A 14,772-nucleotide genomic window follows, 5' to 3' on the forward strand; every position below is an offset into this window, starting at 1 on the left:
ACCACGGCAACGAGGTCTTCACCCTGCTGAATACCACGTATGAAACCGTTCTGATGAACGAACAGGAGGTCATACCGAAGCCGAATATTCGAAGACCCAATCGGCAAGACAACCGGGAGACCGGTAAATTCTGCCGATACCATCAGCACAACAGCCACAACACGGAAGATTGTATAAGTTTGAGAAAGATTGTGGAGCGGCTGATCCGAGAGGGGAAACTGGACCAGTATATCGCCCGGCAGCCATCGGCGCCGGTGCCGAACCCTCCTCGGCAGATAAACATGATCAGCACTATCAGCGGATGACCTACCGTTGCGGGGATGAGCCACCGTTCGATGAAACAGTATGTGCGTGCCGCGCAGTTTCCTCAGGTGCTCGGAATAGAGGTGAATCGGTTCCAGGAAATACCAAAAGTTCATTGGGAGCCGATCACATTTTGCCAAGAAGAAGAAGAGGGAATCCTCTATCCCCACGACGACCCGATGATCATCCGAGCTGAAATTGCCGATTACGATGTAGGGCGAGTGCTGATCGATACCGGGAGCTCCGTGAGCGTAATCTTTGCTGAAGCTTTCGGAGAGATGGGAATCAATGACAACCAAGTCGACCGGCAGTTGACACCTCTGTTAAGCTTCTTTGGAGACCTGGTCCAACCGATCGGTAGTGTCAGACTGCCAATTACATTTGGCACGGCGCCGAGAAAAACAACAACGTACGATCAGTTCCTCATCGTCGACTGCCCGACGGCATACAACGTTATCGTTGGCCGAACGGCGCTGACGAGGATCAAGGCGCATCTTTCACCCCACATGCTGTTGATGAAGTTCCCTACCCCGAACGGCACGGGGGCAATCCGGGGAAATCAATTCAGCGCGCGGACTTGCTACGCTACGGCGCTCAAAGCAACCTCGTTCATACTCCCCAACGAGACCATGACGGTGCAAGGTTTACCGAACGGTACTGGACCGGTTGACGACCCTAGAGATGAATCTCCCACCCCTCACACACAACCTGCCGAAGAATTGGAAACCATAACCTTGAGCGATGAACAGCCCGACCGACAGGTTAGAATCGGCACTAGACTCACTGCGAACCTCCGAACGCAATTCATAGACTTCTTGCGGCATCATTCGGAAGTTTTCGCATGGTCTTACGAGGACATGCCCGGCATCGCCCCGGACGTGATTAGCCATAAACTCACCATCTCTTCCGCCTATAAGCCCGTAAGGCAGAAGCGCCGGTCATATGATGCCGAACGGTATGAGGGGATGCGCACGGAAGTCGAAAAACTTCAAACCATCGGTTTCATCCGGGAAGCAACATATCCGGTATGGCTTGCTAACTCCGTCATGGTAAGAAAGTCCACGGGCGGGTGGCGGATGTGCCAAGACTATACCGACCTCAACAAGGCCTGCCCGAAGGACAGCTTTCCGTTACCACGGATAGACCAGCTCGTGGGCGCCACTGCCGGCCACGAACTGCTGAGCTTTATGGATGCCTACTCCGGCTATAACCAGATATTCATGCACCCTCCCGACAGCGAACATACCGCATTCATAACGGACAAAGGGTTGTACTGTTATAATGTCATGCCGTTCGGTCTGAAGAACGCGGGGGCAACTTATCAAAGGCTCGTCAACAAAATCTTCGCCGGTTACATCGGCAACATCATGGAGGTTTATGTTGACGACATGTTGGTAAAAAGCAGAACTGCCGAAGATCACCTGCAGAACTTATCGATCATGTTCGGCATACTAAAAGACTACAGGATGAGGCTGAACCCGAAGAAATGCGCTTTCGGTGTATCTTCCGGGAAATTCCTCGGATTCATGATCAGTCAGAAGGGGATTGAGGCGAATCCCGAGAAAATAAAGGCAATCATCGATATGGAGAGGCCGAAGACGACGAAGGACATTGAGAGCCTTACCGGACGCGTGGCCGCCCTGACCCGCTTCATATCGAAGGCTACCGATAAATGTGTACCGTTCTTCAAAGCCTTGAAAGGGGGCAAACGGGATATCACATGGACTGCCGAATGCGATAACGCATTTCAAGCCCTGAAGAACTACATGAGCAAAGCCCCCCTTTTGTCAAAACCGCTGCCTGGGGAAATTCTCTACCTCTACCTCTCGGTATTCGGAACTGCCGTCAGCTCGGTACTAATTCGGAAACCAGAGAAGGCAGAATTACCAATCTTCTATGTCAGCAAGGCACTCCAGAGTGCGGAACTTCGGTATCCACCATTAGAGCAGCTGGCTCTAGCCCTTGTTGTCTCGGCACGAAGACTTCGGCCATACTTCCAGGCACACGGGATCAAAGTCCTGACCAACCAACCCCTCCGGCAAGTTCTCCAGAAACCAGAAATTTCGGGCCGATTGATCAAATGGGCGATCGAACTCGGGGAATTCGACATCCAGTTCGTTCCGAGGCCCGCGGAGAAGGGCCAGGCTGTTGCCGATTTTATCTCCGAGCTTACCCCAGCGACAGTACAACCGACATCTGAGGCAATTACCGAGACCATCTTGCCGGATCAACCAGGCGCCGAACGCCTCGACACATCACCTCCCGTCTGGGGTTTGCACGTCGATGGCTCGGCAAACCAGCAAGGATGCGGAGCTGGCTTAGTACTGACAACACCGGACGGACTCAAAATCGAGTACGCCCTCCGATTCGACTTCCGGACATCCAACAATGAAGCGGAATATGAAGCCCTCTTGGCCGGCCTTCGGTTAGCCAAGAGCATGAATGCAAAGCAAATCCGAATTCACAGCGACTCCCAGCTCATTGTGAACCAGGTAACGGCAGACTTCGCCGCCAAGGACGCCTCCATGTACGCCTACCTTTCAACCGCCCATCAGCTACTCAGAAGTTTCCAAGCATACGAGATCAAACAGATCCCCAGGGGCGAAAACAGCCATGCCGATGCTTTGGCAAGACTCGCTTCGGCGATAAACGACAAAGTCGGAAGAAAGGTACCGGTGGAGATCCTTGCCCAACCGAGCACGGTAACCTCCGAAGCGTGTGCCGTACGGTATGAGGATACATGGATGTCTCCCATCTACTTATACCTGACGAACGGCATCCTTCCTGAGGATAAAGCCCAGGCCCGGAAGCTGAGGTACCGATCAGCAAGATACACAGTTATCAACGATGTACTCTACAAGCGCGGCTACACTACCCCGTATCTCAAATGCCTCCCGGCAGAGCAAGGGGAGTACATCCTTCGGGAGATTCACAGCGGTGTGTGTGGCGATCATTCCGGGTCCCGATCTCTCGCCTACAAAGTCTTTCGGCAGGGATACTTTTGGCCAACCATGCATCAGGACGCCAATACACTGGTGAAGAGGTGTGACAAATGCCAGCGCTTCGGTAATGTCCCACATATCCCTGCTGAACCTCTCACCCCGATTGTAAGTCCTTGGCCTTTCGCACAATGGGGACTGGACCTGATTGGCCCAATGCCGCAAGGCAAGGGGCAGGCAAAATATGCAGTGGTTGCCGTTGACTACTTCACCAAATGGGTAGAAGCCGAACCTCTTGCAACCATAACGGCGGCAAAGATTGAAGATTTTGTCTGGACTCACATATGTTGCCGATTCGGTATCCCATATGCTATCATTACCGATAACGGCAGGCAATTCGATTCGGAACTCTTCAGGCAATTTTGCACCCGTTTGAAAATCAACTTGTTTTTTGCATCACCAGCCCATCCCCAGTCGAACGGTCAGGTCGAAGCAATAAACAAAATAGTGAAGAAACTGCTGAAACGGCAGTTGGACAAGGCAAAGGGAGCCTGGCCGGAAAAGCTTCCCGAAGCACTGTGGGCCATTCGAAAGTCTTACCGAACGTCCACTGGAGAAACCCCTTTTTCTATGGCCTTTGGATCGGAAGCAGTGGTACCCGTGGAAATCGGCGAACCTTCCTACCGAACGGAAGCCTTCGCACCGAAGCAGAACGAGGAGGCCATGTCTCTAAGCCTTGACCTACTCGAGGAGCACCGAGCACAGGCCAACCTTCGGAATGAAGCCTACAAACAGCGTGTGTCTCGGTATTACGACTCTAGAGTCAGACCCCGCTCTTTCCGAATCGGGGGCTGGGTCATGCGCAAGGTATCGCTTGTGACGAAGGATACCACGGAAGGAACCCTCGGACCTTCCTGGGAAGGACCTTATGAAGTCATCGGTATCCTTCGCTCGGGAACCTACAGATTGAGAGGCTCCAACGGCAAGGCCCTCGGCCATCCTTGGAACGTAGAACATCTCAAGTACTACTACAAGTGACCTAGCCTACGGCAGGTGGGAACTGTAATTACTCGATGTATTTGTTCTACTGGAATTAATGGAAAGCCCTCGGCACTATTTCTTTAGCCTCCCTCTAATTATCATTTTTGCCCACGGCAACTAAATGTTAACATCCTACGACATTCTATACTAGCCTACGGCAATGAATGACCGATCCGATTTTTTATCCTACAGATCCCTTCGGGACTTTACACTCAAACATCCAATAGCGTCCTTATTTGCCTACGGTAATAAGTGACCTTCAATCAGCAGTTAGCCTACGGCAACTAGCAGTTATAATTCGCGAAACTTGATTCTAAACGATCTACGGGCAATTAGCCCACGGCAATTAGCAATTATAACGTACTCACATGGGTTAAATTCGAAAATTTGGACAATCGATGGTTGAATTAAGAAAGCATAAATTTGAATTAAAAGATGCCGTCGGCATCAAGACGTTCGGAACAAATAAAACTAAAAATACATAGATAAATGTAAAGATAAAGGCCCTCAGGCAGCGGCTTCGTCACCGGCGGCGGCATCGGCAGTCCCAGGGCCCTCGGCGGCGTCCTCCCCTTCGTAGTCTTCAATCATCTCTTCGGTAATTCCTTCGGGAAGGGGAGGGGGATCGGCGGCAAAGTTGAGGTTTAGCTTCTGGCCAGGGTTGTACCGTTTGAATCGGTACAACATACCCACCATCTCGGAGCCAACTTCCCCATCCAGCAGGGCAGCAAACTCCTCGGAGGAACGGTATCCCGGATTGCCGTTTGTACAGCAGCCTCCACCTCCGCAGCTTTATTCCGCTCAGACTCCTGCATGGCATCCTGGATCGCCTCTGAGACGGCCTCGGCATCACGCGCTGCCGACCGAGCTACCTCCAGATCCGCCCGCGCTGCCTCCAAGGCCACCCGCAACTGCTCCGCCTTCGCCTCCGAAGCAAAAGCTTGCCGTTCGGCGGCCTCTTTCTCCTTGAGCAGATGGGCGTGGTCCTGGATAGCTTTGCCCGCTTCGGCGACTTTAGCCCTGCCGTCGTCATAGGCCTTCTTCACCCGTTCGGCAGCGGAGATGGCTCGCTTGACGCAGAGCCACATCTCCATGGAGGCCTGCACACAAGGAAAGTCAAAAACCGAGGAAGCCAGCGGGTAAAAATTATGAAATGACACGGAAGATAGAAGATCTTACGCTACTGCGGTTCCGGGTATCCGTCAAAACTGCTAGAAGAAGCCTCTTCGGCAACTCGTCAACTTCCGGCAGCTCCATTTGAGATCCGAGGATCATATGTTTGACGAATTGCACCGTCTTCGAGGGGCAGGCGATGGTGACGGCCTCGGTAGGCCCATCCTCGTCCTCCGCCGCGAAGACAGCCCTCGAAGCCTCCGACGGACGGCTCCGTTTGGAAACTGGCGAAGCCTCCAAATCGACCATCACCGGCCGCTTACCTGCTGCTCTTGAGGCAGCGGCATCGGCATCCGGCTGCCTCGGCGCCTCCACCTCGGCAGTAGGCCTGGCAACGGGCTCAGAACCCAACTGCCGCAGGCGCTCCGACAGGACAACGTCTTCGGGATCCGTCTCTAGCCGAACGGCAGGGGCCTCGGGCTGTTTCTTCTTCTTCTTCTCGAGGCCCATCATAAGGCCCCGCCTGGAAGATTCGTTCATCTTCTTGTCCTCGGCAGCCTTCCTTGCGTCCGTCACTGGTCAAGGATAACCTGTTAGTCGGCATGCACAAGCCAAAAATATATATATATATATATATATATACAAAACAGAAAAAAGCAAGTAGACTTAGTCTCGGCTGGGTTGACGAGTCTGACTCTGATCAGGTTATCGGTAAAAAGAAAGCGGGGGTAGATCCGATCGGCAGCTGGGACCTTCAGCCTTACTCTCTCGAGCTGCCGAATCTCAGCCTGAGTGGGGGTTGGCTGCTTGACTTTACCTGATCAAGGAACGGATTGATAAGAATGAAATAAGTTAACAACGCTAAAATCCTACCGTTCGGTAATTCGGAAACCTACCGGTGGTTTGGAACGTCGTGGGCACCGGAAACCGCGGAACTACTCCCGAAGGTGATTCCCAGTCACCGGAGAGTAGCCCCCGCCGATTCCTCCACGACTTCTGGGAAGTCGGCACCGAGCTAATGAAATGACCCCGCTCGGAAGCCTTCAGGCAGTTCGCCTGAACCCAGCCACCATGATCGGCGCTCTTCGACTTCGTGATGCTGTAGAGATACGAGAATTGCTCGTAGGAAGGCTCCCCCTCCCCAGCAATCCCGAAGGCGGCTATCACCATCTCGACCCGAAAGTGGGGTTATCACCTGGCGGGGCATACCCTTTAATGTCATACGGGCCGGTATCCCTCTGCAGCAGACGCAGGCGTGGGCAACGCCCCTTGCAGAAGCATGTCGGTGAAGAAGACGACTTCACCGTCCCCAGGTTCGCTAAGGCATTTCGTAGCGCTCGGAATCCTCATCTTCACCGAATCTGGAATGAGGTATTCGGCCCTAATCTTTTGAAGCTCCCGTTCGGTGATCTTATTCGGCTCTAAATAGTCGACCCCGAACAGAGCCTTCTTCGGCACGCCTATCGGGATCCTAGATCGCTCCCGGTGGACGATTGTTAGCCTCGGCCGAGAGGGACCAGCAATGACCTCATCACGACCAGAGGTAGAAGCCTCCGGCAGGGGATCGGGGGTACCGAATCGGGTACCATCTTTGAGGACTGCAGCTAACGGAAACGGCTGCCCCGTCATCAACCCCTTGCCGAAGCCATGAGCAGGAACGGAGTTCGCCTCCTCACCGATAATTCCAACATCGGTGTCCTCTTGCTCACGGCCAAACTAGACGTGTCCCAGCCCGATGACAACTCCCCGTCGAAAGCGTTGGGCTCACTGCCGAAGGAGGACTCGCTAGAAGACATCTACAAGAAAAAGGAAAAAAGGTGGCTAAGGTTCTGTAATGAATTACCCTACCGATGTCTAAGCCACTACCTATAGTCCACTAGACTACCGAAAGAAATCCTATGTTACGATCGGCAAGCCTACGCCATAAGGAGATACAATCAAATAAAAAGAGTTGGGAGTACTGAACGGTGCCTTACCTTGGGTGTTGTTGGGAGCTTGGTTGCCGATAAACTGCTTGAGAATCGCCTTGATTGCCGTTCGAACGCTTCGGGAATCTCCTTGACTGCCGAAAACTCGTGTGGAAATCGCCCTGCTTGTCGTTAACACACTTCGGAAATCGCCTGCGCAGAGCTCTCGCTTCAACTCTCAAATCCGAAGTGAGCTCTACGCCTGGAGCCATCTCTATTTATAGGGAGATGGCTGCAACGGTACGCCTCGGGAAACCAAACGGCTCATAATTGCAGCCGTCAGACGTCGCTTCGCTGGCCACGTGTCGCCCGGTGGATGGTGATGTCTGCTGCACGCTTGGTACAGAAGACGAAGCGTCTCTGCACGCCGGGCGCGGAAGGCGAAGCGTCTCCACGCGCCAGGCGCGGGAAACGAAGCGTCCTGCCTTCACCCCTCTCAGCATCGGCGACCCTTCAGATCTCAGGGGAGCCTTCCACAAACAAACTTGCCGAACGGCAGGGCATCTATGAACCCTCAGGATGGAACCAAATTCCCTTCCGAAGAACCTTCGGAAGAGAACTTGGGGGACTACTGTTTATACCGCATATTAACAACCAATGACCGACTGACACGTGGACGGAAACGACAACATGACATCGCAGGCCCTTCGGCATATCCCCTACCGGATCCTACATATCCTGACACTTTTGACCTAGGACACGTGTCATGCTCTCGACCAGCTCCTACAGTCCCACATCGGAAATATAAACATAATGCACACCTCCCAAGGCCTATATAAGGAGACCCCTATTCCCAAAAGAAGGAGGGAGAACGATCAACGGTACGCTATCGCTTGATCTGTAATCTGACATTTACTAAATCCGTACTTACTGAAGCATCGGAGAGCCTTCGGCCGGTACCGCACCGGTACCCCAAGGTCTTACCGAACGTTCCCTTTTTGCAGGAACTTGATCTTCCGAAGACTAACTCCCTTCCGAAGACACAATATCACTAAGTTGGGCGAACCACGTGTCAAACCACTTTTTCGCATCAACAAACTCCACCACCACGATCTTGATGCTATAGCAGAACTTGGCTGCTATTCAAAGCCGTCAGGGAAGTTGGAGACTGCTATTTGGCACTGGACTTCTTCTATTTCGTCGTCGTTCTGATCCTGGTCTTCAATTTGTTGGTGGGGCTGTGATGGGTTCATCTCTTTTTCTTTGATTACGTTGTGAAGCTTCTGATTTTTTGACATGAGAGGAAACTGAGGGCACTTCAATCGTTGCCTTTTGTATTTTTTTTGCCATTTTGTTGTTGTTTTGTATTCATCCAGTTTTGTTGGCTTGGTTGCATGATTATAACATATCTTTTCAATCTATTGAGTGCAAAAAAGCTTTCTGATGTATGGGATGGGAGACGTGTGATTTGTACAAACATGAGACTCGGGAGAGAAAAAGCCATGGATATATGACCCATATGGATTGTTTGGCTGTTGTTGTGATATTCTCTGAAGAACAAACAATTCAACAAAAAGTTTTTTTTTTTTTTTGGTCAATCAAGAGAAAGAAAGACAAACAAGAGATTGGAATCCAAAAGAAGAAAAACGAGAAGGGAGAGAGATGGTGATGGTGGAGTTGTACCGGGTTGAGGAGATGGCGGATAGTGGTGGTCGACGTGTGGGCTGGTTGTGTGGCTGACGGGTTCTCATCCCCTATCTTCTGCTTTTTTAAAAAAATTTTCAATTTGTTTCTTGTTTTTGGACTTAAATGCCCCTCAACAAGTCCTAATTTGACAGAAATTGGAGATTGGACTGAAATTGCTTAAATTAAAAACCCTGGGGCAAAAATATCAAATTGAAACCACATGGACCTTAGTGGTAAAAGTGGTAAACCACATGGACCAAAAGTGACGTTTTGCCTTTTTTTCCTGAACCATTTCTTTCAATTTTTGTTGCAGCTCTTTCTTTTTTGCTTCCACAGATCTCAATTGTTCTTCCTTTGCTCTACCTTCCTCCTCCATTGCTTTAAGTCTTCTAAGCAAACCAGGGACCACTTGTTTTCCTCTTGGACAAGTTTCATTATCCACCCACTCAAAAAAACGCATACCTCTTCTGCTATTCTGGAAACCAAATCTTACCCAATTTCAGACTTCAACAAGCAATTACAAATGGAAAAAAATAACTTTTGCAACCCAAATAATAACTTACCCAATTTTTCTCACAAGCATCAAACCTTCTTCTTGGGTTCAAATATGTCGACGAAGTCCGACGAATTATCTTTATCCCACATGCGTAGTACTGACTTGTGCCACTTGAGGTAGTTGAAATCTCCGACATTGCAAACCTAGGGTTCTAATTTGGGGGTTTTGGTGGAGCTTCTAACAAAAATGGCAGGGAATGCATTCGTTTGTTTACATTTTAGAGGCCCATTTTCATTTTCAAAAGCAAAAACGTATTTGTTCTACATAGAAAACATTGAAAATGTTTTCATAAAATGAAACCAACTTCACATTTAGTTCTACAAAACAGAAAAAAGATGTTTTTGTTCTCCCAGAAAACAAACGCTCAAAACATGCTACTTCTGCTCAATCTCTGGCTCAATCTTCTCTCCCTATCAGATCAAAAACCAAAATTCTTCTCTTCTCTCCCCCTTTCTTGACCGCTATTCTCTCTGGGTTGGCTCACTTCTCTCTTTGGCGACAATCTCTCTTCCTCTCTTCACCACTAAGGCTTTTTGATCTCTCCAATTGGTTCATCGCCCCACATACCACAGGAAGATTGTTGCTCTTGGAAGATCTCGTTTTTAGTGTTTTATGAAGACACGAGAATGCATCCCATCAACAACTCTAGCTCTCTCTCTCTTGACAATCGATAAACCCACCAACAGGAACAACACCCATCTTCTCCAACCCAAAATAACACAAATCTGAAAACTAAGGAAAAAAAATAGAGGAAGAAGAAAAGAAAAGAAAAAACAGAGACAGGAAGAAGAACCACCACATACTCAGCTCAACCACCATCATCACCCCAATCAAACCACCACAACTATTAATTAGTGGAACTAGAGAGAGAGAGAGGTGGGTGGGTGTATGGGATTCATGCCATGAAAGGAAGGAGGAGTGGGTGTGGCCTGGGAAGGAAATGAAGAAGAAAAGAGGAAGAAAAGGAGAAAAAAGAAACGGCCTTGGGAAGGAAAGGAAGAAGAAATGAGGAAGAAAGAAGGACAGAGGGAGAAAAAGAGAAAAAATAAACAGCCATGAAAAGGAAAAGAAGAAGAAAAGAGGAGGAAAGAGAGAAAAGGAGAAAAAGAAGAAAAAAAGAAAGGAGATAAGATAATTTTTGAACTTTAATTTTTTTTTATTGTTTATGATAATTTTAGCCTCTAAAAATATTAGAATTAAAAGAAAATTAGAACTGAAAAATAATTGTACTACAAGACACGTTTTCATTATTTTTATTTTTTAAAAATGTTTGCTAATTAATCTACTAAACGCATTTTCATTTCCTGAAAATCCTGAAAACGCAAATTTATTTTATTTTTTTCACTCTCTAAAAATATTATCCGAAAATATTACCAAACGGGCCCTTAATTAGTGAACCAAAATAATACTCGAGTAATACTTGGGGTCCATTTTGGTCAACCCTTGACAATAATCAATTCACAATACCTAATAATGTTGATGCGCCGTTTCTCTCCTGTCGTGTCCACCTTATATATCTCGCTCTCTTCCTCGTTACCATTTCTCCCTCTATCTCTCTCTCATCAACCCGAGCCCAGCCCTAGTCGGAACATCGGTATATAATCCCAAATCCCTATTTTTGTATCTTCGATTGGAGCAAAAAGATAGCACGATTGGGAATCAGATGGATGTAAGTGTTCTCAGAGTTCCTGAAGGAATCAGGTTTATCTCTTTTTTTTTTTTTTTTTTCGCTTGCTTGATCTCAAATCCTAAATCCCTAGCTTTTGGATCTTAGATTTCCTGACCGAATAAGGTTTTTCTTTTTTTTTTTTTTTTTTTTTGGCTTGCTTGATCTCAAATCCCAAATCCCTAGCTTTTGGATCTTAGATTTCCTGACGGAAGCAGGTTTATATTTATATATTTATATTTTTTGTTAGTCTTTATTTAATGCTATGTTTCCTTTGTTGAATCGGATTTCTACAGGGGTCGTTGAAAATCCTTATTGCTATATTCTCCCCAACCCCATATTAAATTAGAGCAAAAACAAAACTTAAATCAGGTCGATGGAAGCAATCTCAGCGGACAAGGTTCCTGAAGAAATCACACCCAAAAAAAGAAAAATTAAAATTAGATGTAGGCAAGCAATGCCGGCGGACAACAGCGTTAATATTCCTGAAGAAATACTTCACAACATCCTGCTGTTGTTGCCCATCAAATATCTACTCAAATACACCGCAGTGTGCCAGTCATGGAGGTCTCTAATCCAAAGCTCTGCCTTCATCCATACACACCTCAGCCGCGCAATCATCCAATCAAACAACCAAAATGACGACGCTCATCTCTTGCTGCTACAGTCTTCCAACAGGGAAGAGAGAAAAAGATCTTACTCGTTGCATTGGGATCGATGCCCTTCATTCAGTGAGTACTCCAAGCTTACAGATCCATTCGTAGCTTACAATGAAATTAGTGGACGTCAAGAAGACAATAATCAAACAACAAAAATGGGTAACAGAAACTGCAAGATCAATGTGCTAGGGACTTGTAACGGGCTGGTTTGCCTCCAGGAAGGTGACATTGCGACTTTAATTTGGAACCCCAGTATTAGAAAGTTTGTGGTTTTGCCTCCCCCGGGTGTTACCTTCCTGGGGTTTAAAAGCCACGCATTTGGCTATGATCCGCGTACCAATGACTATAAGGTTTTCAGAAGTGTTAGTTATTATAAGCCTTCCCGCTTGTCCCGTGCAGTTGAGATTTTTTCCTTAGCCAAGGGCTCCTGGAAGAGGCTTCATAATGCTGTTGTTCCTGCAAACTTCTCGCCTGGAAACTTTACTAGTAATGATAAACCCGATGCTCTTGTTAATGGTGCTTTGCATTGGATTCAGACAGAGGGGGACGACAAGTTCATTGTGTCCTTTGATTTGTCCACTGAATTATTTGGCAAGATCCTGATGCCCAAATCAGCTTTGAGAAGGAGGACTAAGAAGTGGACACGCGAAGCTCCCGTGGTAAAAAATGTTTGCTATGCTTCAAGATACGGGGGCCGCCTTGCCTTTTTTGAGAAACATCAAAATATGCTATTAACTGGTGATGTTCATTTTTACTTGTGGGTGATGAAAGACTATGGTGTTGCAGAATCCTGGTCTAAATTATTCACTATATCTACTCAACAAATTGTGCTCAGGCCACTTTGTTTCAGAAAGAGTGGCCAAGTAGTGCTTGCGTATCTTTCGGATGACAAGTGTTATGAATTGGTAGACCCTCACAACAAACAATGTGATGATTTTCGAATTGATGGGTACTGCCCCAGGACAAGCCTCTACTGCTTCGTGGATTATTTTGTAGAGAGCATTGTCTTACTCGATCGACCCGATGCTATTTCATACTAGAAAGGTTGGATTGGTTCGAATTAGCATTATCTGGGCATCATTTTTTCTTACTGTTTTGTTTCTTTGGAATAATTTTCTATGTTCGTGCATGTTTTTTCTTTTTCTCTTCTTTTCTTTGTAAATTTTGCCTCTTGTAGTATTATTTGAAATATGCTTCGTTCTTCATTGGTAGTCTGAGAGAAGTGAAATAAAAACATATTTGAGATAGAAAACTAAAGATAGCCATAGCCATCTTATAAAGATAACAGCATCAGCTAGCTTTCCTGGAAACATGATTTACTTCTCAATTTTTGACATCACAAATGAAGAAATGAACCTTAAAAAAAAACAACAAAAAAAAAACCTCTAACCTTTTCATGATGTGAGTAGATGAGGATTCTTGCTCCGCGAAACATGGGAGGGGAGGAAAGAAGAGCAACTGCTAAGAGGAACGAAGCAACTGCTAAGAGAAACTGATAAGAAGAGTAACTGGTCCGGTGTGGGCTCTGCACCTTTTTTTCTTTTCTTTTTAATTTTTTTTTTAAGTTCTGCGTAATTGTTCTTTTACAATTATACCCTGCTAAACATTGAAGTGAATAGCTTACACTCCATAACGCCATACCAATGATATCCCATTTTTCATTTTGCGAGTAAAAACTCCTCATAAGAATACCAGGTCCATGAAGACATCTGACTATGACTGACCACTGCCCTTGCTAATCTATGTATCACAAACTCCTCATAAGAATACCAGGAAAGGGATACCGTGATATCCATCATGCACTAATTTCTTTGCTTGCCTGATTATATATTCTATATAATCTATATATATAGAAATTCTATGAACGGTTTCACCTTCTATATTTTTAGTGGTGGTTTTATCTCTACATTTATTTTATTCATTGTATGGTGTAGATTCATTACCTATACAATTTATTTCCTGTATTATGTAGGTTTATTACCCATACGATAGTATTTATTTAAAAGTGTGACGCGGGTTTATGGTCCATACAACTGCCTTTACTTTTATTTAAAAGTATGGAGTAGAATTAGTGCACATACAAGCACATTTAATTTATTGCGCATTTACTTTATTATTTAAAGTATGGTGTGGAATTAACATTCATACAGTAAGCAATTTATCGTACATTTATTATTATTTAAGGTATGGTGCAGGATTAAAGTCCATACAGGAGGCAATTTAATTTATGAATTTACTTTATCGCACATTTACATTTATTTAAAGTATGGTGCGAGATTATCGTCCATACATCAATTTACTTACAAGCAATTTAATTTATAAATTTATTTTACCTCACATTTACATTTATTTAAAGTATGATGCGGGTTTATCGTCCATACTAGCAATTTATTTTATGGACTAATTGTGCAGTATGATGAGTTTTTACAGTATACAGATCAGGACTAGAAGTTCCTTAATCCTCATCATACAACTAAATCAGGACGTGAAGATCCTTGAGGATGATATTGATATGGGAACTGACAATCTCTCCGGTACTATTTGTAAACAAGTGATCGGATTTGCGGGTCTTTGATCCTTGACATGTAAATAAGGACCTGGGGTTCCTTGATGATGTAACAGTACTGTATTGGTTAATGTGCCGTACACATGAAAAATAATTGTACTGGCAAATGTACTGTATACATGAATAGTATCGTATACATGAATAGTGACGTATACATAAATATTAACCATTTTGGGTAAACCGTCACTATATACAAAAGGGAACCTGCAGTTCCTTAAACTCATTGATGAGCAATTAAATGAGATGCTAGAAGTTCCTCAAAATATTGAAAATTATGTAAGGGCTTGAAGTCTCAAAATATGTGCAAAAAATTGTAAAAATGTCCATACCATGAGA

The 14,772-nt window shown here is 46.2% G+C and overlaps 3 protein-coding genes across 9 annotated transcripts; 2 read left to right on the plus strand and 1 right to left on the minus strand.

Annotated features, from left to right (window-relative positions):
• The first annotated feature begins 320 nt into the window (after positions 1-320).
• On the plus strand, positions 321-4,280 carry LOC117630535. Its single transcript, XM_034363243.1, has 3 exons — positions 321-1,570; positions 1,709-3,521; positions 3,774-4,280. Exons 1-3 carry the CDS (start codon positions 321-323, stop codon positions 4,278-4,280), a joined length of 3,570 nt encoding a protein of 1,189 aa, XP_034219134.1.
• Positions 4,281-4,790: 510 nt separating this feature from the next.
• LOC117630536 lies at positions 4,791-6,566 on the minus strand. The gene is made up of 4 exons (XM_034363244.1): positions 6,293-6,566; positions 5,463-5,971; positions 5,054-5,383; positions 4,791-4,934 (listed from the first exon to the last, which is right to left on the minus strand). Exons 1-4 carry the CDS (start codon positions 6,564-6,566, stop codon positions 4,791-4,793), a joined length of 1,257 nt encoding a protein of 418 aa, XP_034219135.1.
• A 4,456-nt stretch (positions 6,567-11,022) lies between these two features.
• Positions 11,023-14,542, plus strand: LOC117632164 (F-box/kelch-repeat protein At3g06240-like). 7 transcript variants are annotated; one of them, XR_004586434.1, is made up of 4 exons: positions 11,023-11,246; positions 11,508-12,914; positions 13,280-13,386; positions 14,301-14,542. XR_004586434.1 is itself a non-coding variant. In XM_034365585.1 (3 exons), exon 2 carries the CDS (start codon positions 11,588-11,590, stop codon positions 12,908-12,910), a length of 1,323 nt encoding a protein of 440 aa, XP_034221476.1. In that variant the 5' UTR covers positions 11,023-11,246; positions 11,508-11,587; the 3' UTR covers positions 12,911-12,914; positions 14,301-14,542. The 7 variants fall into 7 exon arrangements, 5 of the variants coding, with proteins under 5 accessions (XP_034221476.1, XP_034221475.1, XP_034221474.1 ...); XR_004586435.1 differs by having other exon boundaries at positions 14,308-14,542; XM_034365585.1 differs by lacking the exon at positions 13,280-13,386.
• Positions 14,543-14,772: the final 230 nt, after the last annotated feature.

Source organism: Prunus dulcis, chromosome 6, assembly GCF_902201215.1.
Source record: "Prunus dulcis chromosome 6, ALMONDv2, whole genome shotgun sequence".
NCBI classification, from domain to species: Eukaryota; Viridiplantae; Streptophyta; class Magnoliopsida; order Rosales; family Rosaceae; genus Prunus; species Prunus dulcis.